Below are 25965 nucleotides of genomic sequence, written 5' to 3'. Positions count from 1 at the left end.
CTCCAGACCTCCTCTAAGATCTTTTGTTATTGCACTACCGTTAACAGCCAAATGTGCCTCTGGTGGAGCTGGGAACTGAACTGGGGCGGATCAGGGGATCAGGGCTTTCCCCAAGTGCCTTTTTTTTTTTCCAGGACCTCACCTGCAGCAGCTGGCACCGCTCCCTTCTCGGGGACTGCTCCCACGGGCTCTGCAGCCGAGGAGCTGGTGGCAGAAACGCGCCGTGCACCCGCCTTGGCAGCGCTGGAGCTGCTCGGGTGGAGGAGGCTGACTTTGATGCTCTCTTGGTTTTAATTGCACCGCCTCGCTGCGGGCTCATTAAGGTAGCTAGGGTGAGAGCTCCACGTCGGGGGAGCGGTGCCTGCCCAAAGCAGCGCCCTGGGCTCCGTGTCTCCCCCTGTGGCGCCTGGGGCTGTGGGGTGGAAATTAACCCGAGCCAGCGCCCGCTGAGCTCCTCTCGCGGGGAATGTTCGCTCCCAGGCACGGGCCGGGCAACTCATCCTCAGCAGTCATCCTGAGCAGCTGCTGCTGCCGGGCTCAGCTCGCTCGGGGTTTGTTTTATTGGCTTCCATAAATTAGCAGAAACAGGTTATGCTGGAAGGGAGGCAGCCAGACTGTGTTAGCCGTTCTAGCGCTCCTTCCAGGATGGGTTTGGTGGGATTTTAACCCCTCTCCAGGGTGGTTTTGTTCGTCCAAGCAGGGTGGAAGCGGGCAGGGGGGTTCCTCGGGTGGCTCTGCCTCCCCGTGGAGCTGGGCTCGTGCCCCTCAGCCCCTGAGCGTTCCTGGCTGCCCGCTCCGTGCGCAGGGAACCTGCCCTTTGGGACAGCCTCGCGCCTCCGGAGCTGTGGTTTTGTTGGCACACTGAGGGCAATTGTTTGCCCTGGAGCTGTGTGGCCCCTCTGTTTTGCCCTCGGCCTCTGCAGCTGCCTGCCTGCAGCGCCGCGGGAGACTGCGGGCATTGTGCGGGGAGCTGCCCTGCCTGATCCACGCCACGCCGATAGCCGGGCACTCAAGGAACCTGACGTTAGCACCCAAATAGAAACGGTTAGAAAACTTGCGGTTTCTCCTAGAAACCACAGTTTGGGGTTTTGTCATCGTTGTTTGTTGTTTGTTGTTTTTTTCTGAGCAGAAACTTCTGCTTTAGGACAGCGGGCGCATTCATGGCTCCGGCAGCGTCAGTCGTGGCCCGAGATTTCTCGCTCCTGCTGCCAGCCCGTCGTTTGTAGCTTTACACCAGAAGTGTTTAACGATTTCCAGCCCTGCCAAAGCCAGCTGCAGATTCAGCGAGCATCCAGCTCCCCCTCTGCTGAGCGCAAAACCTTCCTGATTGCACCCGCTCGTCTTAACCTGCAGGAGAGGCTTCCAAACAGCAAGCCGAACTGCTGGAAGCTGCGGCGAGATTCCCTGAGCAAGGGCTGCTCCCCAAAACCTCTCTGCTGTGCACACGAGGGCGGGAGTGACTCAGGCTGCAGTGCCCGACGTACCCAAGGGGTTTGCTGGGTGCCGAGCTCTGCGCTCCCCCTCCTGCCGCTGCTCGGGGCCGGCACAGGACCCCCACGGGTCGGGGTCTCGCCCGCCCTCGCTGTGCCATGGCCCCAATTTGGCTCTGCTCAGTCCCAGGTTCCCGAAGCTCAGCCTCTGCAAACCGGAGGTCTGAGTGCCTGTGCCGCAGTTACGGGGCTATTAACGTAATTTTATGCACTAATTTGCGTGATCATTAAAGAGATGAGAGGGGCATTGTTCGCATGAGTAATTACCTCTGTTTTAATAGCTTTAATTCATCCCGTAAGAGAGTTTCATATTCGTATGAGTCAGCTAAGGTTTCACGCTTTGGGTCTAACAGATTTTAAAAATACCCATTCCTTACACCAAGGGCTGTGCCCCGGGGGGGTGATGCCGTGACCCCCCCCCGCCCACCAAACCGCAGGGACGTGCGCCCGGGAGCGGCCAGCACGGGGCTGTGTCACTGCGGGAGGAGCTGAGGCTGCAAAAAGCCCCCAGCACCCATGGGGTGGCACCCGTGGCCCCTGGGAGTGGGGATTTAAAAACGAAACACCTGCAGGAACTCAGCAGTTTGCTGAGCTCTGGGCGCGTTCCTTGCAGCGAGGAGCAGGGCTGGCTTTTTCTGGTGACTTTTTGACGCTGTTTCAGGCTTGGAGCAGCACCAGGAACAACTTCCTCCACGCTGCTTTGCATTGAATTTGAATCTGCCCCCTCTCACTGCGGCGCTGCTCCTTCCCTCCACGTGTGCAGGTCTCCAAAGTGCAGGAGGAGCTGCAGGAGGTGAGGTGAGGCTGCGGCACCCCCGTGCTTCATGCTGCATTTCTGCAGGGACAGGTACGTCTTTAACCCCAAATGGCTTACGATTAATTATTGAGCAGGGGCTTGGGGGGTGAGCTTTCCTCTGACCGAGTGGCAGCAGCAGGGCGATGAAGAGCGTGCTGCAGGGTTTTAGGAACGAGACATCGGGTTGGCACCATGCGGCGCATCCCCTGCACATGGCAGCGCTCCGAGGCTCGGCCTCTGCCCGTGCTCGCAGGGCTGGCAGCCGCGGCCTCCCCGCACCCAGCCCCTGGCACGCAGCAGCTGCAGCCTCCTGGCCACACGTGAGCCCTCCTGGCATGGGCACAGCTCCGCGGGCGCTGCAGGACACCCAGGCAGTCCACGCGGCAGGGCCCAGGCAGCTGTTGGAGCCCCGGGGCAGAGCCTCGTGCTCGGACGTGCCGGGTGCTCGCCGCAGCCCAGCAAGGCGGGCGACTGCACCGCCATCGATGACTTTGAGAAAATCCATCCCTCACAAACCAGCTTAACCCCCCCCCAGCTCCGCACCCCCGCGCACGCAGGTCCTGCAAAAGCAAACAGCGAAGAGCAAACAAGCCGGGGCAGCGCGGGCGCGGAGGCACGCGCAGGGCTGGAGCCCTGCCCGGTGCCGGGGCCACCGCTCGCTGTGGGCACCGCGGCTCCGCCGCTCCCTGCCCTGCGCCTCGCTGCCTCCACATCCATCCACTCGCCGCAGCCCTGCGGGAAGGTGACACGGCGTCACCCACGGCGTCACCCACGGCGTCACCCAGGGCCTCCAGCTGCGGCCGGGGCGGAGGGAGGCTCGCCGGAGCTCTGCCGTGCGCCAGCGAGAGCTCGGGGATTAGCGCTCGGATTTCCTCGCCGGCTCGGCTGCTCTAATTCAGGGGCTGTTTTTTTTTCCTGGACCTGCCGCGCCCGAGGAGCCGGGGCAGATGGTGGGAAGGGGAGCGAGGCAGGAGCGGATGTTTCCGCGCGGCCCTCGGCCCCTCGGGAATTATTACTAAAAATGGTCACTGGTGATTAACCGCAGGAGCACGCTGCTGAGGAGCTGCTGCGCACTGCCTCTCCTGGAGCTCTCCAATCCGGCACGAAGCTGGAAGCAGCTTTTGCGACGGGTGCAGCACAGAGGTCAGGGCAGGCAGGGTGGTGCAAACCCGCATGGTCTGCCAGGGGTCGGCGTGCACCCCAGAAGGTCTCCGAGCTGTAGGAGACAAATAATTTTGGCTCTGTGTGCATCCCATCTGTGCACAGAACCGAGGAATGACACCAGACCTGATGTTAAGCGCGGGTGGCTCGCACTGCTCGGCACCGGAGCTGTGGCACCGCTGGCACCGTGCCCGTGGCTGCCCCCGGTATGCACCTCGTGTGTCGTGAGGGGCAGCCCTGCGTGTGGGGCATCTGCAGGCGCTTTGCTTGTGCCCAAAGATAGGGGAGAAGCCATCAGCCAGCCACACGTCCCCGCGGCGAGCAGCGGGAGGAGCAGCGCTTCCGTCCCGGTGCCAGGCGCACAACGGATGACAGCGGCTGCCCAGTGGGAAGAAGTTGTGACGGAGATGACCAAAATAAAAATAAAAGGGCGCTTGCAGCGCAGGGCAGCTCCGAGCTCAAGGTGCCAGGCGGAGATTAGCGTGCGCACAGCTGAGGACAAGGAGGTGGGATGAGATAACGCCGCTTCCCGTGCGCGGCTGGGCTAAACTTAGCTGTGCTCTGCTCTGCCATGGGGATGGGGCCGGCCCCGAGGCAGCTCCGCGTGCAGGGCAGGGACACCCAGCTGCTGTGAGAAGCGCCTGGCTCGCAGCTGGTGGGTGCAGCTGGCACCCTGGTTTGTAGGGTGCTGGGGCGCTGCCCCGTGCCTCCAGGAAGGCAGGAGGGTGACCCCACTGCTAGGACGGGCCCCTCGGCCTCGCAGCCCACCCTTAACGCTGCCCCAGCAGCCGCCTGCTTCTCCCCAGGTTCTCTCCCTGTGCCGCTGCTGCGCACCTCAAAGTTTGGTGCTGACAGCAAGGAGCTAACGGAGCTCCTTCCCTTTCAGTAGCTTCTCGCTGCTCCTCCATCGATTGCAGCAATGCCCTTCTGCGGCGATTCAGCCGAGCTGGCTGGTAATTTCCTGCATCCTCTTTTCCCCTTTTGAGAAGCGGACTGATCCTTCAGATGCGCTAATTACCAGGCCAGGAGGATGCTCTGCGCAGAGCCCGGCAGGGCAGCTCCCTGCTGAGCCCTGGGGCCAGCACCAGCACCAGCACTGCCCCCGGGGGCACGGCACAGGATGGGCGATGGCAGCGGGCAGCCACGGGGCACGGCCACAGCAGCCTCCTCTCGAGAGCTTTCCTTGCTTGCAGGCAGGTTGCTCGCAGCTCCTTGAGCCACCCGTGCAGCCCCTCGGTGCCCCCAGACCCCGCTGTGCTCCCTGCTCCTGCAGCCCGTCTCACGGGTGTGCTCTGCCTCCGTGTGCGTTTCCCAACTTCACATTTTACTGTCTCTTTTTAGCTTCCTGGATGAGTTTGAAAGGGAAGTTGAGGCTGCACGGAGAGAAAATAGAGAAGACACGGAGTTAGGAAAGCGGCAAAAGGGAAACTGCCCCCGGCTCGGTAACATCGGCTCTGCTTATTTACGCACCGGAGGGCTCCGCAGCCCCGCGAAGCTGTGAAATTCAAAGCACGCCGCGTCGCTCCGGGAGCAGAGCACAAACAGCCAGGGGCTCCTCCGAAGCTGAAATATTTGACAACATTTTCTATTCTTAGCAATTCCAGCACGCGCTCGCCGCCGCGGAATCGGAGCGCTGCGTGTCAGCGGGCAGGCACGCTGCGGGGAGAGCACCGGGCAGGGAGCGCAGCAGGGCAGGATCCCCCCCCCCGGCCCCAAAGACCCCTGCCCGGTGCGCTGAGACCCCTGTGAGAGGCGCAGGCAGGGCAGAAACTCAAACTGCACTTCCACCGCTCGCGTCCCACCGCGAGCCCTAAAACCCAGGGTGTTTCTGCAAGGGGGAGCGGGAGGGAACTGGCGGCGTTTGGCTCGGTCCTGCCCGGGGCTGGGGGCCGCATCCAGCTGCCGCCTGTCCCCACAGGCCAGCTAATGGCGCCCGGCACACAGGCGCTTCCTTAACCGCTTCGTGGCTGGCCACGGTGGAGGAAGCGGCTCCTCTCGGGGCGTGTGGAGGCGTGAGGTGGGTCTGGTGGATTAACCGCGGTCAGTTCTTCCTCCCAGAGCTGGTGTCCCCAGGGATACCACGCACCCAGCAGCGGGAGGTTTGCTGCTGCTGCTGCTGCTCCCGCGGGGACGGCGGCACCGGGGCTGCGTGTGGGCGTTGGGCATCGCTGTGGGCACGAGGCAGGGCTCCCGGCAGTGTCCCCGTCCCTCTCTGCCATGCAGGAAGCGCTAAGGAAGAAGCGGGGAAGGTTTTTGTTCTGCGAGGCAGGGAAGAGGCACCTCAGGACGGCGCTAAGTGGGGCACCCGGCTCCCGCTGCCCTAGAAATTCCCTTTGCATGTTTGCCGCGGGTACCCAGGCAGCAGCACGGTGGCTGCTGATGTTATCGCTGTCCCAGCTCGATGACTAAGGCAGCTGGAAGGTATAAATTAAACAACATAGCACTTCGAGTCACCTGTTATGTGGGTTTGTCCAAAGCAGTGCAGCTTTAATTAAGATGGAGAGTTTACAAATCTAACCTTTGTTTATTGTGCTTTGGGGCACGTAAAATGTAAATACGTGTTTTCAAACACTGTGGCTTTTTATATTTCCAGTTATAATTCTGGGGAAAGGAAAGTTCGTCAGGTTTGGCATGGACTTGCCCTTTATAAATTCAGCTCCTGCGAGTTCGTTCCCCCCTCGGGGGTTATCTGCAGCTCTCGGGCTCGCTCTGCTCCGCTCCGGGGGCAGCCTCGGCCAAAGCTCCCCGCTGCCGGTGTGCGAGGGGCCCGGGCTGCTCAGGGGCTGAGGCTCCTCCGAGGGACGAGTGCTCCCACTCCCCGTTTCCCCCTCGTACAGGTCAGTAAGGAAGTGCTGAGCGTCCTCCTCATTTCTGTTCCTGAAAGGTGCTTTCTGCCCCTTTGGCTCTTTAGCTGTAAAACCAACAAGAATGTCAAGTTCAGCCTCCTACGTGCTCATCGGGATTTCTTCGATGACTCAGTGACATGCTTGGGTAGGTTCCTTAGCCTTTAGCTGAGGCGAGCTGGAGCCTTTAACAAAGAGCACTCTCAATATGTGTGAACAAAAATATCTGACCCACCCGGAGAAAAATAACCACGAGCAGCAGTCATTTCCCCCCTAAATGTCTCTAAACGTGGGGTTTCTCTCTCGGCTTCCTGCAGCCCTCCCTGCCGGGGAGCAGCGTGGGGCTCAGACGACGAGCAGAGGAGGGAGGCTCTGGGTCTCCTCCTGGGCACCAACGCGCTCACGAGGCCGGCCACAGGTGAGCGTGGAGGTGCAGGGCCGGGAGGAGGCGATGCACGAGAGTTACAAACCCCATTTGGGTGCTTTTGTTGGGTTTTGTCCCCGTTCAGGGCTCCTGCAGCCCGGTGATGGTATTTTGCACGTTGCCAGTGCTGAGGTTTTAAGGAAAAAAACTTGAAGGTGCGTGAAACTCCTGCAAGCGTGACTCTTGGCAGAGACACTTCTGTATTGTTTGAGCAGAAATTCTCCTGTTTTGCAACGTTAAGTGAAGAAATGCTCAGAAAGGGCAGGGGAAGAGCACGCCGCGGGGCCAGGTGACTTGCCCAAGAGTGCAGAGCGGTGGCCGGGGCAGCAGGCCGGGACTCCTGGTGCTGCCCTGCCCACCCCAGCACCCCGCCACGGCCCTGAAACCTTGGTGTCCTCTGGGTTTGGTGCTTAGGGACTGTTTTTGTGTTATAATTAATGTGAAACTCAACAGGAGCGGGAGGGAGCACCACGGGGGGCTCCATCGCCCTGAGGCCCTGGGGACACGTCCCGAGCTGGGAGCCTGAGGAAACGGGGCCGGAGGGGGGGGGAAAACAGAGTCCTGCGAGGCTCTGGATCCCCAAATTTTAATTTAATGCGCCCTGAGGTCTGGCTGTGCCCCCCCCGCACTGTGCTGTTTGCTCGGTGCCCCCCAGGGCTGCGTGTGGAGCCCTAATTAACGGCGAGCGCCCGCTTAATTGCTTGCGGCTTCCATTTGCATCCAGGTGCCGCGTCCCACGCTCCGGGGCGTGTGTGTGTGAGGGGGGGAAACCTAAAATGGGGGGGGGCGGAGGGGCCGCCTCACGGAGCTCAGCCCCGGGCCGGTGCCTGAGGGAACCCTGAGGGGAACTGAGGGGAAGCTGAGGGAAGCCCGGGGCCGAGCCGCCCCCGCCGCTCCCTCCCCGTTAGCAGCGGGCGGGGAAGCGAAGGAGGGCGAGGGGAGGGGAAGAGGCGAGGCTGTGGAAGGGAGGAGAGGGGAGGGCGGCGCGGCTCGGCCCCCGCCCGGGGCGGCTGTGGCGGCGGCGGCGGGAGCAGCGGCAGCGACACCCCCCGTCCTGCCCCCCCCCCCCCCCCCCCCCCGCTCCTCCATCTTCTCTCGCCACAGAGCCTCGGCTTCCCCAGGCGGGACCGGCCCATTGCCAGCCCCGCGGGGGGGGGGGGCCGGCCGGGCTCAGCCCAGCCCCAACCCAACCCAACCCAACCCCAACCCGGCCCCGCCGCTTGGCTCCACCACGCACCCCCCCCCCTCCCTTTTTTTCCCCCCCCCCTCCTCTTCCTCCATTTCCCGGTGCCCAAATCCCGGGACCCCTTGAAGGAGCCACCGGGACCAGAAGAGGGGGGGGGGGAGGAAAGCTAAAGGGGGGGGGGGCGGCGCCGTAACCAAGCCGGGCCCGCGCCGCCCCGCCGGGCCGCGGCGCCGCCGCCTCCCCCCTGCGGGCCGCAGTGGTGCAGCCCGGAGGTTAGCGGAAGCGGCCGCTCAGGCGCTGCCATGTTGAGCCGCCGCCGCCGCCGCCGCCGCTTTGTTGTCGGCTCCATGTAGCTGCGGCCCCCGGCGCTGGGTTTTTGCACGGGGGTGTGAGGGCGGTGGGGGCGGGCGGGCGGGCGGGCTGGGGGGGGGGGTGGTGGTGGTGGTTGTAGTGGTGGTGGTAGGGGGGGGGGGCACCGCTCCGCAAGCTCGCCTCAGCGAGCCGCCTCCCAGCCAGCCGCCCGCTGCCTGCCTGCCTCAGGCCGCGACGCCCCCGCGCCATGGAGGCCAACTGGACCGCGTTCCTCTTTCAGGTGAGGCCCCGCCGCGCCGCGCCGCTTTCTCAACACCCCCCCCCCCCCCTCATCCCCCCCCCTTACAATCACCACACACACAACAACCTCCGCCCTCCTCCTCCTCCTCCTCCTCCTCCTCCTCCCTCAGCGGCCGCGGGGCTCCCCGCTAGGCCGGGGCTGTCACTCAGCGCCGCCGCCCGGCCTCCCGCCCGCCTCTCCCCCCCCCCCCCCCCCTTTTCGTGTGTGTGTGTTTGGGGGGGGGGGGGGTGGTGGCCATCGGCAGCGTTTTGGATCGATTTAACTTTTTTTTTTTCTTCCCGGACAAACAAAACGGCCTTTATTTTAGTTTGTTTATTTATTTAATTTATTTATTTTGCCCCCCCCGCAGAAAATAAATAAATAAATAAATAAAAACACGATAAAAAGGCAGCGCAGGGATGGAGCCGCCCCCCCCCCTTACCCCCGGCCGGCTGCCGGCGCCTCGGACACGGACCCCCCCCCCCGGTGCCGCTTCCCCGAGCCCCGACCCCTTCTTCCCGGGGTATTTTTTTTATTATTATTATTATTTTTTTTTTTTTTAGCAGCCCGCTACCGCGTTGTTTTTCACCTCTTTTTGCTCTTTTTTTTCTTCTTTTATTTATTTTTAAATTTTTTATTTTTTTTTTTTAACGTTGCAATGTGCGAGCGGGGGAAGGAATCAATAAATAAAGGAAGAAAGAACTAAAGAACGGCAGCGGGCAGGCACACATCACCTCTCCCGAGGTAAAACAATCCTCCCCGCCAGCGGCGCCCGGCTGCTTACTCACTGCCCGCCGCCGGGGCTGAGCAAAAAGGGATCAGGGCAGGGCCCCCCCCAAAAAAAAAAACTCCCCCCATGTCCCCTGCTCCCTGATCCTTGTCCCCAGCAGGCACCTGATTTCCCCCAGCCCAGGGCCTGATCCCCCCCAGCAGGGCACTTTTGGCTTCCCTTTGGCACCCGGCTGAGCCGCTCGGGGCAGGAGCGTCCCGAGGCGCTGTGCCCGGCCAGCTCCTCGCCTCCTGCCCTCGTTTTTTTGTTTTTTTTTGGGGTGTTTGCTGTGTTTCCGAGCGGCAGGGCCCCGCTCCGCTTCGGTGGCGGGTTGTGCCGTGCTGCTTCTCATTAGGAGTCGGCAGCGCGCTTTGCCACCGCGCAGTTTTGTGCGGCTTGGAAGCATCTCCACGGAGCTGTGACGTGGAAATTTTCCTCGTGCCCCCCCCCCAGCAATAAAGCTCTCAGGCCTCCCGATAAATGCTGAGTATTGTTTCTCGAGTCATTTCGTTAAAGCCAAGGATTTAGGATGGGAGCATCCTGATGCACCCAGCAGACAGCACCATAAAGTGCTTTTCTTCTTTCCGCTCCTCAGCTTTTCTTCTTTCTATTCTTACCAACAGTGCGACAGCCAAAATCCAAGAGATTAGTTAAAATGAGTAATAAAAAGTGAATTTACCCCCCCCCCCCCCCTTCGCAGCCCTTTCCCTGCCATCAGTTAAATAACAAAACCAAGTGGCCGAGTGCACACGCGAATTATTTTTTAAGGGCTTTTACTGAACGTGCTTTCCAGCTGTTGCAGGATTTCTAAGGGAAGGTTAATTTCCAGCCTGTAAAACTGTAACTTCTGGCAAACTGCTTCTAGGGGAGGTTTCAATGTCTCAGTGTTGGTCTCAGTAGCGATGGGATGTGTAACTGTAAACTGCTCCTTCCAAATAAAGTTACTGGGTCGTGCTTAGGTGGCGTGCTGATGGATTGTATCTTCTGAAAGAAACGATTACAATGTTGAATAAGCAGTGCTTGTCTGGATCCTGCCGGTCCCTGAAATGCCTGTTTTGAAACCGCTTTTAGTATCTGCTCGGAAAGTGAAAGTTGTATCTGTTGGTGTTGGGAGGAATCATCCATCAAACAGGGTATTCAAGATATGACTCACGCTAATTTGTTGCTCTCGCATTAAGGCTTGAGTGCAAAAATCTTTTAGCCTCTGGCACTGGAAGTTGGTGGTGCCACGTCCTACCACTCTGGGTCACGAATTGCGGATTTCTTATTTACTGCCCCCCAGGAAAGAAAGATCTGGTGATAGACGAGGGTGTTTTGCATGAGAGCCTGTCCCAGGCGATCAGAATCTGGCAAAAATTGTTGACTTGACATTAGTGCTAGGTCAAGTAAAACTGTGCCGTGCCTGGATAAAAACGGCTGGCGAGAGGCGTGCAGCAGGTGCTGCGTTCCCTTCTCGGGCAGCAAGATAAAAAAAATAATAAAATAATTATAAAAAAAAACAAACAAAACAAAACAGATCCTTTTTAAAAAGCCTTTAATGCAGGCCTCAGAAAGTGAGGAGCAGTGTTGCAGAAGGGGTTGTTGAGAGCGCTGCTGACAAATCACCCCGCTGAGCTGGGACCCGCGCTAAGCAGGCTTATGTAAGAGCGAGCGCGCAGCCGGGGAGCCCTCCTGGTCCCGCAGCCCTCCGGTGGGAGCAGGCACCTCGGTACCTCCGAGTGCTGCCGAGACTTCAAGGCTTAAAAATACCCATCGACTGCACAAGTTTGAACCTGGTCCAAAGGATTTGGGCTCCCTATTATCCGATCTGCCAGCTCTCCGCCTTTGAAACTGTATCTCTAGAGCTATCCTTAGGTGCTCCTGAGTGCCGTCTGATGCAGTTAACGATGTTGTTTAGTGCTTATTGAAAGTTGGCTGTAAAACATCTCACTTTTTTTTTTTTCCAAATTAAAACTGTACCCAAGTACACAGCTTGCTTAACGCCGCGCCGCCGGTGTGTCCGGTGCGTGTTCTGCTCCTTCCCGTGCGACGCAGATGTCACCACCGCGCTCTAGAAACCCAGCGGATAAAATCCGCAGCTGTCGCTCGAGCCAGGCAAAAGTTTACAGGAGAGGATGAAGCCAGAGCCGTGCCCTGCTCGGCAGCGTAGCCTCCAGGAGAGCTCTGCTGGGCTCTTTAGCAGTCGCTGGTGTTTGCGGTGGCTGCAGCGGGGTGACCGCGCTCCGGCACAGGTGCAGACAGGAGTGGCCGGGCTGTCCCAGGCCATAATGATTCCAGCAAGTCTTGTCCCACGTTGCCGTGCCGAACACGGGCTGCTTTCCTGTCAGCTAGGCTCGCGGTGTGACGGAGCACGTATTCCTGCCCACGTGGGTCCGTGTTTGTAGCCACCGGTGGCTTTTATCCAAGGATCAGCAGCACCGCGCTCCTGAGGAAGGAGTAGCCAGGGCACAACAGCCTGGAGCTGGGGCAGATAAAACGCCATCGGGGCGCGCTGCAGCCACCGCTCGGGATTGTGAGAGGTAAAGGGACAGGATGGAACTGAGGACAAGTCCCAGAGCCTGCTTCCAGACATCCTGACTTCTCAAAAGGATGCCAAGCGTAGGGAGAGCCTGAGCTGGGGTGTGCTTCGTACAACTGCCCGTCCTCAGCCGAAATAAATGTAGACATGAAGGGGGTTGCATGCAGGCAGTGTTTCACCCGGCTGTCCCAGTCTCACCGTGCCACGCAGCACGTGGGCCCGGTGAGGGAAGCTGTAGGAAGAAGCCCTGGGAGGTGGTGACGCTGCTCTGAGGGGAAGGCCAGCTTCCCAAAATCGGCTTCAGACCTGGCTTGCCCCGCTGACAGCCAGAGCGGGGTCAAACCAGGCTGCTGGGACCGAGGCACATCTCAAATGCAGATGTGCTGGAGGTGCCGGAGTGATTTATTTGAATGCTCCATTAGGCTGGGTTGGTCTGCGTGGTTTCTGAACCACTTCAAATGTGTTTCGGCCAGGGTTTTGTCCCGCTCTGACAGGATGAGCGTTCAGAACAGAGTTTTCTGTCTCAGAACAAGCAGCACTTAAACCTGTGTGGCTGCAGCGTGGCCGAGGGGCGTTTGCCCTGGTATTTGCGGGGTCTCCCTCTGCATTTTCCCCGCAGCTTCTCCCCCTGCTCCTGTAGCTCCCAGCCTCTCCATATCAGCTGTCCTCGAGCAGCTTGGAGGTCCTCCCTGGGATCCAGACACCTCTCAGAGCTCACTGATCAGCTTCCCTCCCATCCCAAAACCCTGCTGCTGAAGAGGAGACCTCTCCTTGGCTGCCAGACACCGAGTGGTCAGGACCCAGCGTGCCAGGGGCCTGCTGGGCGTAGAAGCGCTGCGTTAGGCAGCTCCCCGCCCGAGCTGCGTTGGTCTCGGTGCCAGCACGCTGCTCTGAGCACGGTGTTTAAATACGGTGGCTTATCGCATCCCGGCTCTGGGCGGCTGCAGCCTAATCCCCGGCGTGCAGTAAGCCCGGGTTAGGTTTAGAGGCGGGGCGGTGTTTTGCAACTCCCCCTCGGTACATTCATAAGCTCCAAAGATAGCCCTGCTGGGGCACCTGATACGATCGTTAGTAAAACGAGTTATCTGTTATGTAAAGATCAGGCGATACGGGAGGAAAGATCTGACAAGCGCCTCCTTGTTTTCCATAAGAAACGGTGCCCTCCGGAAACTTCAGTGTTTGATTGTTCCGGTGTGCGCCTTGCCACGCTTGCTCGCCGCAGGATCCGTGCCGCGTGCGCGTCGAAAGCACGAGCGGCGTTATCCTCCGCACAGGACAATCCCCTAACCTTGTGCCGCCCTGCGTCACCGGCTGTCGGGCTAGAGTTTGCTTTCCCGTAGCCTGTAAATGTGCTCAGCGCGTCGAAGCGAGCTCCCGGCCGTAGAATTTAAGTGTGAATGTTTGGTTTTAGGCACACGAAGCCTCACACCACCAACAGCAGGCAGCACAGAACAGTTTGTTGCCGCTCCTGAGCTCTGCTGTTGAGCCACCCGATCAGAAGCCGATTCTGCCCTTACCAATAACGCAGAAACCTCAGCCTGCAGCAGAAACGTTAAAGGATGCTATTGTTGGGATTAAAAAGGAAAAACCTAAAACCTCCTTTGTGTGCACTTACTGCAGCAAAGCTTTCAGGGACAGCTACCATCTGAGGCGCCACGAGTCCTGCCACACGGGCGTAAAGTTAGTGTCACGGCCAAAGAAAACTCCCACCACGATGGTGCCCCTTATCTCCACCATCGCTGGTGACAACAGCCGAAGCTCGCTGGTTTCCACCATCGCGGGCATCCTGTCCACGGTCACTACGTCTTCCTCCGCCACCAACCCCAGCAGCAGCGCCGGTGCCACGGCCATGTCAGTGACGCAGACGGTGAAGAAGCCCAGCAAGCCCGTCAAGAAGAACCACGCCTGCGAGATGTGCGGGAAGGCCTTCAGGGACGTGTACCACCTCAACCGGCACAAGCTGTCCCACTCGGATGAGAAACCCTTCGAATGTCCCATTTGCAATCAGCGCTTCAAGAGAAAGGATCGCATGACCTACCACGTGAGGTCTCACGAAGGTGGCATCACGAAACCCTACACCTGTGGTGTTTGTGGAAAAGGCTTCTCGAGGTACCATGTAGAAAATCCCAGGCGAGCTCGAGTATTGGCTTTTCACAACCAGGCAGGGCTGAGCTGTGGTAGCAAGGGGCTGGGAGGCGCAGACCCTTAGGAGGTGGGCGAGAGGATGAGGAAAGGAGCCTTGCTCACCTCTAGGGCCCGGGTCTCAGTCTGAGCCAGGCGGGCGGTGAGCAAGAGCATCCCATTTTTTGATGACAGTGTTTTGAACCATGGTCACGGCCTCAGGACACGTCTCTGTGTCTCTGGTGGTGATGGCACAGCCCCTTCACCAGCCGTGGCAGAGGTCAGGGGCTGAGCGGGGCACAGCAGGCCAGCTGCCTCCTCGTCTCCTCGCAAAGTTGAGGTGTGCTGACAGCACTGCAGGGAAGCTTGCACTGCTGCTGGCTGCGCCTTCGACAGAAAATTTCCACCTCTAGAGCTGTTGGCCTGTCATCTATACACAAGGTCCAACCAAATTTCCAGGTGGATAAGAATGTGGTTGAGTTTCAAAGTGCAGCTTGGGTCTCACATGTGTTACTCTAGCCCAAAGTCACTGGGTAGGTAAGGGGGACGTAGTTCTGGCTGTGCAGGGGGCTGGGGGCTGCAGGGGGTCGCAAGGTTTGAAAATGTCACTGCTATCTGTTTGTAACAGTATGCATTTTCTTTTCTGTTCCTCTCTTTTGTGCAGGCCTGATCATCTAAGCTGTCACGTTAAACATGTTCACTCAACAGAGAGACCCTTCAAATGCCAAGTAAGGGCTACCATGATTTATTAAGAACAATGCCTCGTTGTGTAGTTAGAACCTCAGGGGAATCATCTTCCCAGAACCGTGTTTGCTCCTGGACTTTTCTGTGGAGTGCAAGTTTAGGAATAAAGTCTCACCTGAGTTACTTATCAGCTGTGCTGTGGTGCTGATGTAGGTGCAGGGGCAGTTTAAGAGGATGCAGTGGCTACGCCTGTAGGAAGATTAGAGGCTTTTTGCTTTCTCAGAGAACAATGTAGTTACGCTGCTTTATGACGTGCTTGACTTAGCACGAGGACTGTAACGGTGTCCTCAGCTCAGTGCTGGCTACTGCAGAAAGGTGTGCAGTGTGTTTCTCAGTACATCCATTAAAAATGGATCAGGATGGTTGATTCTGGATCCACCGTTTTGCTGGAACGGGAACACAAGTTGGTGTCAGTGGATGGCTTAGGAAAAGGGAAATAACTGGACTGCCCTTGAGCAATTAACTATTTTGCTTGGAATATATATTCATGTTCCAACCTGTGTTTTTAGTGACTCATCGCATTAAATGAAAGTTTTTGTGTGAAAAGAATGACATTAGGAAAAGATTTTGCTTCCCTATTTTGATTTGGATAGAAACAGAAATAATCGAGCAATTTAAGATACCGAGTTCAGATTTGCGCAGTACAGTTGTATCAGATAGCAACTGTCCCTGTTCTGGGTGGTGTTTGTAAGCTACCTCTCACTTTGCTAGGTAAGGTAACGCGCTATTTAAGACCACTCAGATAGTCTAGAGTATGATTTTTGTCATCTCGTAAGCCAGCTTCCATTTAGCAACTAGATAACTTTCAGTCCCTGTTCAACAGTTTGATTTTGGTTTCTCATACATGTAAGTAGAACTTGGGGTTGTCAGTGTGCCTAAGATACCCTATGCACCGAGAGGGTAAAACGTACAACGGGCATGCGATTCGTACTGCAATGATACTGTCTGCACTGCAAGTGTAATTGTTGTCCTTCATATAGACGTGCACTGCTGCCTTTGCCACCAAAGACAGACTGCGGACACACATGGTGCGCCATGAAGGAAAGGTATCGTGTAATATCTGTGGTAAACTTCTGAGTGCAGCATATATCACCAGCCACTTAAAGACACACGGGCAGAGCCAAAGTATCAACTGTAATACCTGTAAACAAGGCATCAATAAAAGTAGGTGAACGTTTTAAAAACATTTCTAATAACAATGTGTTTGCAAAGGGATTTGCCTTTGGTTACGTTAACGTGCACGAACATACCCATGCTGTGGGAACTCACGCCTGTTAGAAATAGATATTGATAGCAGGATCTGCTTTAGCTCAAGGAATTGGCATATGTGGAATTGGTTTGCTGCTAGACTGCTATGGGGAATGTCTAAAATGCCTGATTGTTGAGCTTAATACAAAATTTGGATGTGAAATATTTTTCAAGGTATAAGGTTTCAGCTCTGGCTTCGCCAGCCAGTTCATACGAGGCATTTACAGCAGTTGGTAGAGGTGGAAACGATGAGCTGTAATGTGGCCAGAGGGTAATAACATGCTGTTCTGTGATGTAAAGGTAAACTGAAAACTTTGTCATACTTGGAATAAAAAGTAAAAAAGGCCTTTTAAAAAAGAAAAATGTAGCTGAGGTTTAAAAAAAAAAAAGGAATTTGCTAATTGGCTTGAGTTCTAGAGACTCACTGTAGTCTTTTATTTCAGTCTTCCTAAAATACAAATAAAATAATGAGAAAGGAGGTTCATTTTTGGCAGAAACCAGATGTTCCTGATTTGCATTTTGTTTTTTAAACCTCGGAAAAGTAGTTTTATAAAGCGCATGATTAATGATACGGTCTTAAACATCTCTGTGATTTTCCTCTTGGAATCCTGCGAGATTCCACGCACTCTTTTTGGAAGAAGCCTTTGTCATCTCAGCAGAAAACAGAGTAACTTTTCAAGGTGAATTTGTGTTCTTACTTACTTGGCATAGCATGCATGAGTGAAGAGACCAGCAATCAGAAGCAGCAGCAGCAGCAGCAACAGCAGCAACAGCAACAACAACAGCAGCAACAGCAGCAGCAGCAGCAACAACAGCAACAGCAGCAGCAGCAGCAGCATGTAACAAGTTGGCCGGGAAAGCAGGTAGAGACCCTGAGATTATGGGAAGAGGCCGTCAAAGCAAGGAAGAAAGGTAAAATGAAACAATACTTACGGTCTCGGTTTTGTAGGATAATTGAGTTCACAGTTACGTGGGGAGTTTCGGGTGTCAGAAGAGGATGGGTTACGTGACAGTTTCATTCCCAGTGTTAGAAGTAATAGCTGCAAACTAGGAGGAGGGTAGCATTACCAAAATTAAGCTGTTAAACGAACTCTTTATTACTTACTTCCCGTTGGTCTCTGTGCTTAAATGTGTATGTAGCAGTCATCAATTATAAAGGGATGTTTGTATCTGCTCCAAGGCAAGAGTGTGTTTTTTTTGACTTGCATGTGGTTTTGGGCTGTGTTTATGCATACTTACCAGTTGTTAACTTGTGTGCATATATATATTTGTATGTATATATACACACACATACAACACCCTCTCTTTGCATCATCGCTGGCTTGCATGTGAATGCTTCCTGTGTCCCTTTTCTTTTTTCTCTCCCAGTTTATTCCATTCACTTTATCTGTGACTTAATTACATTTGCATGAAGTTTTCTGAAACTCCTAGGACTGACTCTTCCACCTCTCTTTTTATCACAAAATTAGCTAATAAGCGATAGTGCCTTTCATTGTTGCTAGCAGGCAGCTTACATACGCTTATCCTACCATAACTGAAATCGAAGAGCTTCCTTTTGTTGGTCAATGCGACAGTTTTGTAAAGAATAGATTGCTTCAGTGTAGTGCCTTGTTTGGAGTAGAGTAGTTTAAAGCTTCCCGCTACTGCTAGCTTATTCTTTTCACAACCGTTTGATTTCTAATGCCTGTCATGTGTCTCCTGCGGATTACATGTTTTAGGAGAAGTTCTTAGTGACCACTTGCTGCTTTTCACTAGCTGTTTTTAGTAATAAATGTTCTTGACTCACCTTTTTTTTCTTTTTCTCCTAAACTTCCTTTCAGTTTCTTCACTCTTTTTTTTTTTTTTTCTTTTCTAGGTCTTATTTGTGTATTAGGCTGCTAGCTCCTTTCTCCTTGATTGTTATTCCAATTGAATTCTGTGATTTGACAGTTTAGAAACAGTTTTAAAGTGTTAAAATGTAGTAATAACAGACATTAGGTATGATCAGGCCACTAAATGGATAAAGCAAACGAGTGTCAGATTTAGAAAATCTCGGAGTAACTTTCTTCTGCCTGTTCCTTCCTATGTCTTGTTTGCTCTTCCCTTCCTTTCTTACTGAGGTTATTGAACGTACTTTAACAAAAACAGGGGGGTTGGACAGAGTGGTGGGCAAGGGAGGTGGGTGGGGAAAAGCGTTGTCAAATTGATGATATTGGTTTAACTTAACTGAAGTGGGGAAGGGGCAGGGGGTGGGGTGTTTCTTTGTGTGTTACAGTGCTTGGAAGGTGAAGCTAGACCAGTCAGTGTCGTGCCTGTGTGCTGCTCTTTTCATGCTGGTTCTCCTGTGCTAGTGCCACCTGTTGTTTTGGCTTTACAACATTATATGGGATTTTTTTTTTTTTTTAGTCTAATGCTATTTATTTTCACTTTTTTTTTTTACTTTTTTTTTTTTTTTTTTTTTTTTACTCTTTCCCTTCCTTCCCACCCCTCCTAGATATGGACTTTGAAGAACCAACAGTAACCCTTGAATGGGGCTAATGTTGCTTTCAAAGTTAACTGTCTTGGTACATTTGTATTGCCCAAGTGGCAAGAGTGGACTCTTTGCTCCTGGCTTACCTCCTGAAACGTGGGTGTAGACTGAGCTTGGTGTCCTACCCTACAAATGTGGAATAAGACACGTCTTAGAAGTGCCGTAATGTTGACATAGAATATATTTTTGTCGGTTTCTCTAGCAGCCATCCCTTTCCTTTACCCACGTCCACCAGCCCGCTTCTGTTTTTGGAGCCTTCTAGTTTGGGTAGCCGGCAGGTGGTGCTGATGCCTAGTGATCCCTCCGCTGCGTCCCGGACCACCGGTGCCCGCTCCACCAGTGCCCAGCCCTGCTAGACCCCACCGGGACCAGGGCCGGGCACTGGCCACCTGGGTCTTCCTTGTTCGGCACTTAATTCCTGCTTACCGCAAAACAGAGTAAACCAAACCAAAGCTTGGTGTGCGACTGTAGCTTGTGTGAAAGCTGAGGAGATGCTGGGGGTTGAAAAATCTACTGACTGGGTAGCTGTGAATATTGCTAAGTAGAAGTGCTGTGCTCAGTGGGACGACTTAGTAGGAGTAATTAAGACTGAAATAAGCAGGTAAATATTGAAACGAGCTTTGCTTATCAGTCCCTAATAATGACTTTTTAAAACCTTCACAGAATGTCAGTTCACCTTTGAGAAGGCTATAGAGTACGTACCATTCGGTATGTACACTCTCTCCTCTATTTATAATGTTCCTCTTGGGAGGATTTCTTTGATTGTACGATACTGTTTTTATGAACGTCGAAACCCTCTTTATAAGACAACCTCGCTTGACTTCCCAGGAAAAAAAAATATTGAATTCAAATGAACTGCATGAGAGTTTATATTTCTTTAGGCTATAGAATGTTAACAGTTTTAACTTACTAATAATTCCTAAAGAAAATGATTCCAGAATTTGTATCTGTACTTGTTTGATTTTTGTTTTGTTCTGTTCAGTTTTTTTTTTAAATCTTGTCCATGGTTTTTTATGTGTTAAAAACTTTTTGTCTTTTTATGTCTCATTTTTAGAAGCTGCTAACTTGTGCCAAACCTCCACTGCTGCTACTACGCCTGTGACTCTTACTACTCCATTCAATATAACGTCCTCTGTGGCTTCTGGGACTATCACAAACCCAGTCACAGTGGCAGCTGCAATGAGCATGAGAAGTCCAGTAAATGTATCAAGTGCAGTTAATATATCCAGTCCGATGAACCTAGGGCATCCTGTAACTATAACAAGTCCGTTATCCATGACATCTCCATTAACGCTCACCACACCAGTCAATTTACCCACCCCAGTAACCGCTCCAGTGAATATAGCGCATCCAGTCACTATAACATCTCCCATGAACCTCCCCACACCGATGACGTTAGCTGGTCCGTTAAATATAGCGATGAGACCAGTAGAGAGCATGCCTTTCCTGCCCCAGGCCTTGCCCACGTCTCCTCCCTGGTAAAAAAAAAAAAAATTCTAAACAGTATTAAAAAGGATTAAGGTGGAATCCTTACCAGCAGTTCTTTTTTGGGGTTTGTTTTTTTGTTTTTGTTTTGTTTTGTTTGTTTTGTTTTATTGTTTTGTTTTTTTTTTTTAATAGTTAATAATAAATTCAAACTAAGACACTGGGGCAACATGCACCATCAGAGACCATAGTAGCATCTTCCCCCGTTGATTTGGCTCACATGGTTCAACCTTGAGTTTCACTGGAGCACTTCATTTAAAGTAAGTTTTACCTTTTAGCTGACTGATGATGAATTAGAGCAGTCACATATTTGCCAGAGTTTTGTTTTGTTTTTCCTTAAGAAAGTCGTTAAAAAACAGTTTTATGTTTTGTCCCTCAAATAACTTAGGAAATTATTTTAATCTAAACACTAGCAAAGACCCCTTGGATGTGGATGGCTGATTTTAACTTGCCAGTCGTTAAGTCCACTGTTTCTGGGCTAGTGTAGAATCTTCGTCTGTGTTGATGGTTTTTTTTTGGTTTTGTTTTTTGTTTTTGTTTTATTTTTTGTTTTATTATATTTTTTTTTAAATGAGTAAATGCATTACAATGTTGTCATTTAAAAAAAAAATGCATTTTGGATTAAATATGCATTTTACCTTTGGGAATATGATAATTTCAGGCAGCATTCCCTATGGGAAAGGTGATACCAGCTCTGATATGCAAAGCATATGATAACTTATCATTCTAACTTCAACATATAATAGGGATTGTGACCTGATATTTGGAGATGTAAATATTACCCAACATATTACCCTAAGGGAATATAGCATTGTAGTCAACATTTTTTTAAAAAAAACTGTTATTGTTTGGTGAGAAACAGCCATGGCTGACAGAAGAGGAGTCGAAATGTATGTAAACATGGTCTCTGAACAGTCAGACCCCTATGGGACTCTTACCTAGGAGCAAAAGGAGTGCTTTGAAACTTAAGAAATATTGCTTTAAGCTGGAAGATTCTGGAGGCACTGGGTATGATTTTTATGCCCTCTGCTTCCCAATCAAAACCTGCTGGTGTTACAGCAGGGGACAGACGTGTTAGTTGTTCACTAGAAGTTTTGTCTTATATTAAATTGTATACAGTTTTTATTCTAACCACTAACTAGGTAGGATGCCCCTTCAGGACAAGCAGAGAGCGTCTTTTAATTTCTCCCCTATTTCTTAATCAAGTGTTGTGCAAATCTGTTCAACTTTGTAAATATTTGCAAACATCATCATTTTTACGTTATTCTTCTATTGTGTTAACACATTTCTATCAATTTGTGGGAGTTCTGGGATGATGGTTTGAGCTGTCCAGCCCGGAACTTCTCCACAAATGGTCACACATGTTTAAGCTACATGTGCTTTTTATTTCTTAACCTGTTTATCTGTACATAACGTAGAAAGCAAAATCTAGGGAAACAGATATACTTTCTAGACTATCATGTCACATATTCACGTTTTAAAACTTTGTTTTTAAAAAAAGGAAAACACCCTAAAACCAAGACTCTACATTAAAAAAAAAAATAAATTACAGTTGAGGTGTTTTTATTTTAATGAAGCTGAAAGCTATGGAGATTAGCGTGTGTGCATTTTCACAGAGTGCTAGCAGGACTGACTAGTCAAAATGGACTGCTTCCGTTTCTACCCTGCCGTGTCAGTACAAGCAGAGATTGCCAGACTTTGGGTCAGGTGACAGGTATCTGTATCATTACGTGAAACTGTTCTAGGGGCTTGGACTACATAGTAAAACAAAAACAACAAAAAAATAGAGCTTAGTGTAAAATAATTTTATAAATGATCTTTTGTACTTTAGGACATCAAATTGTACAACTTTTGTATATATAAAAGCTTAGGAACTTTCTGTTTAGCAGAAAGGAAACACATTCCTACACTTTTAATGTATATGTTTGTTATAATGTCCATGTAAACATATGCCCTATGTTTGTGCCTTTTAATTAGTTTGTCTCAATAAACAAAAATGTAGAGAAGAATATGTAGCTATGACTTTGTTACCACTGTTCTTACTCCAGATGTATAGAGGTCTTCGTTTTTGCACTGTGTAGAGCATTGCGTGCAGACAGCTGCATGACTTAGGCTGGTCCGGCCACAACGAGGCATGCGAGTTGAATGCACCCCGGCAAAAAAAATCTTCCTCCCTTAGCGTAGAGCAGCCCGCGCCGCGGGGCGATGCATGTTGGGCCGTGTAGTTCCCAGGCCATCTCCGTCACCCACGCCAGCGATACCAACTTGCACCAGTTTTACACAGCAGGCATAGCGGTCTGGGTCTGGGCAAGCCGCAGATGACCCTTAGGTGAAGTTTGGGTGTCCCTGAGCTTAACAAACAAAAGCGTTAAAAGCCGATGTGAAAATGTGTACTAGAAGTGGTTATCTATGAATTACTTACAATAAACAGGTGTGAGACTTAATTGTATGTTGTCAATTACTGCAGTATTGACAGGGGATCCTCCGCACAGCTAGCGGGCCCTGCTGGCGCTATTTTTATCCCAGTAGAGCAAACACATTAAACACTGGCACGGAAATTTTTCGGTGTGACAGAGACTTCCCAAACCACTGAGCATGGTGCTTTTAGCCTGGGATAGGAAAAGGGCTGTTTCCTTTCTATTTTCTGTTGGTTCTGCTCGGCCGTACCTGGTTTATGTCCACAAAGCCGCATTAGCTAATTGTCAACCTGTTTCATCTGTACTTGGGTAAACATTTGCATTGTGCTGTGCATAAACGGTTCCGAGGTGTGCTCCTTAGCTGTCTGAGTGCAGACGTTAATTTCGCTTGTAATGCCATCGTCTGAAATACATTAAGCTGTGCTCTGACAACCCGAAGCTACCTGGTGAAGGAGTTGGTCCAGCAGCAGGCGGGCCACCTTCCAATCAGTGCTTCGCCTGCAGCGCGAGGAGGCAGCGAGGCCAGCTGCTGTCGGAGGCGCCGTGCAGTTACACAACAGCACCGGGTGATTTATATGGCAACTCGTGTCACTGCAGCGCCGGGAAATGAAGGCTGTAAGAAAATGGTAGGTCTGAAGAACAGATGCTTCTGTTACACCCAGCGAGTTCCCGTGCAGCTGATAGGCTCAGCCTGGTTTATTTCTCGGAAACTTTGAGGCTGGATCTGGTCCAACATCCAGGGAAGCGTGTTGCCGCTGCTGATGTGAGTGGGCTTTATGTCGAGCCCATTCAGGTCTCCGATTGCAAGTAGCTCAATAGGGTTTTTATTTTATTTTTTTTTCTTCTAAAGTTTCCATAAGCATTCAGCATGAGGGTAACGGCTTAGCATTGACTGCAAGTTTCAGAGTTGAGTTTTGCCTTGGAAGGATTTGTGCTGCGGAAAGGCAGAGCAGGCAGATCAGTGACACAAAAACCCAGGCTCTGTGCACGAACCCGCGGGGTGACCGCTCCCGGGGAGGTGGGCAGCAGGATGTAAGTATTACAGCTCAGCTACCAAACGCTGCCCTGAAACTGTGTGAACGACTCGCCTTCGGCCTGTTTGTTCTTTATTTGCAATGCCCGCAACTTCCAGAGGGTGTTTGGGGTGAGCAGAAATCTGGGATTTGGCCGTTTACGTCTTGCCCGTGTGAGAGTTACAGCTGAGCGTTGTAAATTGGCAACTTCCTTCTGTTTAGCCCAAGGTGGATCACAGATGAGAGAGAAAAGTGGGTGTGTTACTCTTAGCATATGAGTTAAATTCTGTTTGCCATTGTTCACAAAAGATCTTTCCCATCGTACAATGACTTTCTCTTTAGAGTGCCAGGAGGAGGAGTATTTAATGTTTGCGTTTTTCCAACAGAGGTTTAAAGAAAAAAAAAAAAAAAGCTGTTTAGTTGTACCAATCCCACATTACGTAAAGGGGCAGGGGTTACCCAGGGATTACTTAGGGGCATTTAGTGGTGGTGATAAACCTCCAAATTTCTGCTCGCTCTTTGCTTCCTTTTATTTTAGAAGTGGTCACTGCATCGTATTTTGAAAACTGCTTGTGGGTAATCTTCAGAGCTGTCAGGGTTAGATCCCGCCAAAGAAAGAATGAGGGAAAATGTGGATTTAAAGAACAGCCAGGTTTTTCAAAGCATCCGATACTCAGATTTTTAAAAATTTTATTACCTAGGATCCCCGTGTGGGAGCTGAGTTCTCGAAAAGCAGACCACAGATTTTTGTTGGAGGGTCCTGACGACACCTGCCGTGGTTTCTCGGTGACTTAGTTTATCCAGCTCACAAACAGATTTAACAGTATTTGCAAAAGGCACCTACTAAAAGCACTTCAAATTTGTAAAAGCCTCTGAGAAGTCCCTTTCTTAGTGCTGAAGTGGGCCTTTGAACCAGTGCTCCTTAGAACAAATAGTATAAAATTCAATCTCTCATTATCATGAGGCAGAATAAAACTTAGTTTAGGTCCCTTTTCACCTATTACTTAATTCATCGTGTTTTTACCTACTGCTTATCCTTGCATCGCTCACCCTCAGCTTCCAGAGCAGCAACTGAAGGGAGACAGAGGAACTACGTGCTAATTTTTGTGTCAAAAATAGCTTTCACCTTTACATGCACGAGGCTCAATGACTGCTTTCTAATTAGAAAAAGAATGCTTGAGCTTCTACTGTGAATCCATTTTATGGCTGTGTTAAAATCTGACTGTCAACTCCTGGTTAAAATTTAGTACTGAGGTCCTGACCTAGAAACAAACCTTTTTTTTTTTTGGTATTGCATTGGAAAAAGTATTTCAGTGCTAAGAAAAACTAAGCCAGGCAGTCCAACTAGCTCCCCCATCGCCGGCTAGGGAGAGTTAACAGCGACTTGTTTCAGCTTCCGTCGTATCGCTCTGAGGTCCAGGTAAGACTGCTGGGAAAGCTGGGCTTATGTTTTCCAAAATAATACATAGAATTTTTTTGGTTCTTCAGGTTAATTTGAACCATTTTTAAAAGGCCTGGGTTTCTCTTTAAGGAGGCGTAAATGCTTCTTGAAAATCAGACATCTCTAAAACATTTCAGTGTGGGCACCTGAAACTACTGCTTGCATCAGAGAGTGTAGACCTTTGCTGTCCTTACCTATAAAAAGAGAAAATCAATCAATCTAGTCAAAAATAGAAGGGATCTTCAGAACGTGTGTTGTTCAGAACAGGCAGAAATACCCCGATTACTTTTCATGTGGTTGTTACTGCCAGCTGTCAAACAAAAACTTGTGTTTTGTGTTTTCCATGCAAGGGTTTGTTTGTTTGTTTGTTTCCCCCCCCACGGGATTTATCGATTTAGTTGGAACTGGCTGAATTAAATTCACTATTTTAATTCTTACTAGTTGTGCATTTCTTTCCCCATTTCTCCTCACTTGTGTCAGTCGCAGCTCCGGCCCGTATCAAAGGCCAGTAAAGAAATCTCATTGCCCGATTCCTTTGAAGCGAGGCTGGAGCAGAAGAAGGGATTTCAGCCAGCGGAGCTCGCAGCGAGGCACAGCAGAGAGACACAGCGAGCTGCATTTAGCTCTGCGAAGGCAAATGTTGCGGCATATGGACTGGTGCTCGCGGAGAGCCAAAGATTTGCCTCTGTTTTCGCTCTCGCTGCTGTCTGTGAGCCTTGTCGGAGCCTCGCAGATTTGTACCCAGGCTACGACTGGCGGAGCTGCCAGACAGGGGTGAAACGACTGAGGCTGAGGGGGGGCAATCCCCGCACTAAGGCTGCCCTAAGGGGTCCTTGGGACCACCCCAAGGGGGTGTCCGGGCCTGGCACCCCCCTGTGCAGGGTGCTGGGGGTACCAGGGGGGGGGGATCCCCAAAACCGGGGGAAGGGGTCCCCAAACAGGAGGGGATCCCCAAACCGGTGGGGGATCCCCAAAACCGGGGGGAGTCCCAAAACCGGGGGGGGGGGTCCCCAAAACCGGGGGAGTCCCAAAACCGGGGGGGGTCCCCAAACCGTGAGGGGGTCCCCAAAACCAGGGGGCGTCCCCAAAACCGGGGGGGTCCCCAAAACCGGAGGTGGGGGGGGGCACAACAGGGGGTAGGGCCCCGCGCCCCCCTCCTCGCCGCCCCCCCCCAACCCCAACCCCAACCCAACCCCGGCCCCGGCCCC

The 25965-nt window shown here is 52.1% G+C and overlaps 1 protein-coding gene and 2 long non-coding RNA genes across 4 annotated transcripts; 2 read left to right on the top strand and 1 right to left on the bottom strand.

The window, feature by feature from the left end:
* The first annotated feature begins 3723 nt into the window (after positions 1-3723).
* On the top strand, positions 3724-5896 carry LOC139999177 (uncharacterized). The gene is made up of 2 exons (XR_011804334.1): positions 3724-3953; positions 4789-5896. It is a non-coding gene; the product is annotated as an uncharacterized lncRNA (long non-coding RNA).
* A 2116-nt stretch (positions 5897-8012) lies between these two features.
* On the top strand, positions 8013-21895 carry VEZF1 (vascular endothelial zinc finger 1). Of its 2 annotated transcripts, XM_038165624.2 has the most exons (7): positions 8017-8492; positions 13191-13888; positions 14565-14628; positions 15625-15808; positions 16604-16804; positions 19065-19109; positions 19456-21895. In XM_038165624.2, the coding sequence occupies exons 1-7, from the start codon at positions 8460-8462 to the stop codon at positions 19881-19883; spliced, it is 1653 nt and encodes a 550-aa protein (XP_038021552.1). In that variant the 5' UTR covers positions 8017-8459; the 3' UTR covers positions 19884-21895. The 2 variants fall into 2 exon arrangements, with proteins under 2 accessions (XP_038021553.1, XP_038021552.1); XM_038165625.2 differs by lacking the exon at positions 19065-19109 and having other exon boundaries at positions 8013-8492.
* Positions 21677-25691, bottom strand: LOC139999178 (uncharacterized). The gene is made up of 2 exons (XR_011804335.1): positions 24014-25691; positions 21677-23530 (listed from the first exon to the last, which is right to left on the bottom strand). It is a non-coding gene; the product is annotated as an uncharacterized lncRNA (long non-coding RNA).
* Between the last annotated feature and the right edge of the window lie 274 nt (positions 25692-25965).

This window comes from Anas platyrhynchos, chromosome 20 (assembly GCF_047663525.1).
Source record: "Anas platyrhynchos isolate ZD024472 breed Pekin duck chromosome 20, IASCAAS_PekinDuck_T2T, whole genome shotgun sequence".
NCBI classification, from domain to species: Eukaryota; Metazoa; Chordata; class Aves; order Anseriformes; family Anatidae; genus Anas; species Anas platyrhynchos.
This window is presented reverse-complemented; position numbering and strand designations above follow the sequence as displayed.

Coding starts and splice junctions, on each gene's coding strand:
- VEZF1 (XM_038165624.2), top strand. CDS start 8,460: ATGGAGGCCAACTGGACCGCGTTCCTCTTTCAG. Junction 14,629..15,624: donor AGAGACCCTTCAAATGCCAA/GTAAGGGCTACC, acceptor TCCTTCATATAG/ACGTGCACTGCTGCCTTTGC. Junction 16,805..19,064: donor CGTCAAAGCAAGGAAGAAAG/GTAAAATGAAAC, acceptor AAACCTTCACAG/AATGTCAGTTCACCTTTGAG.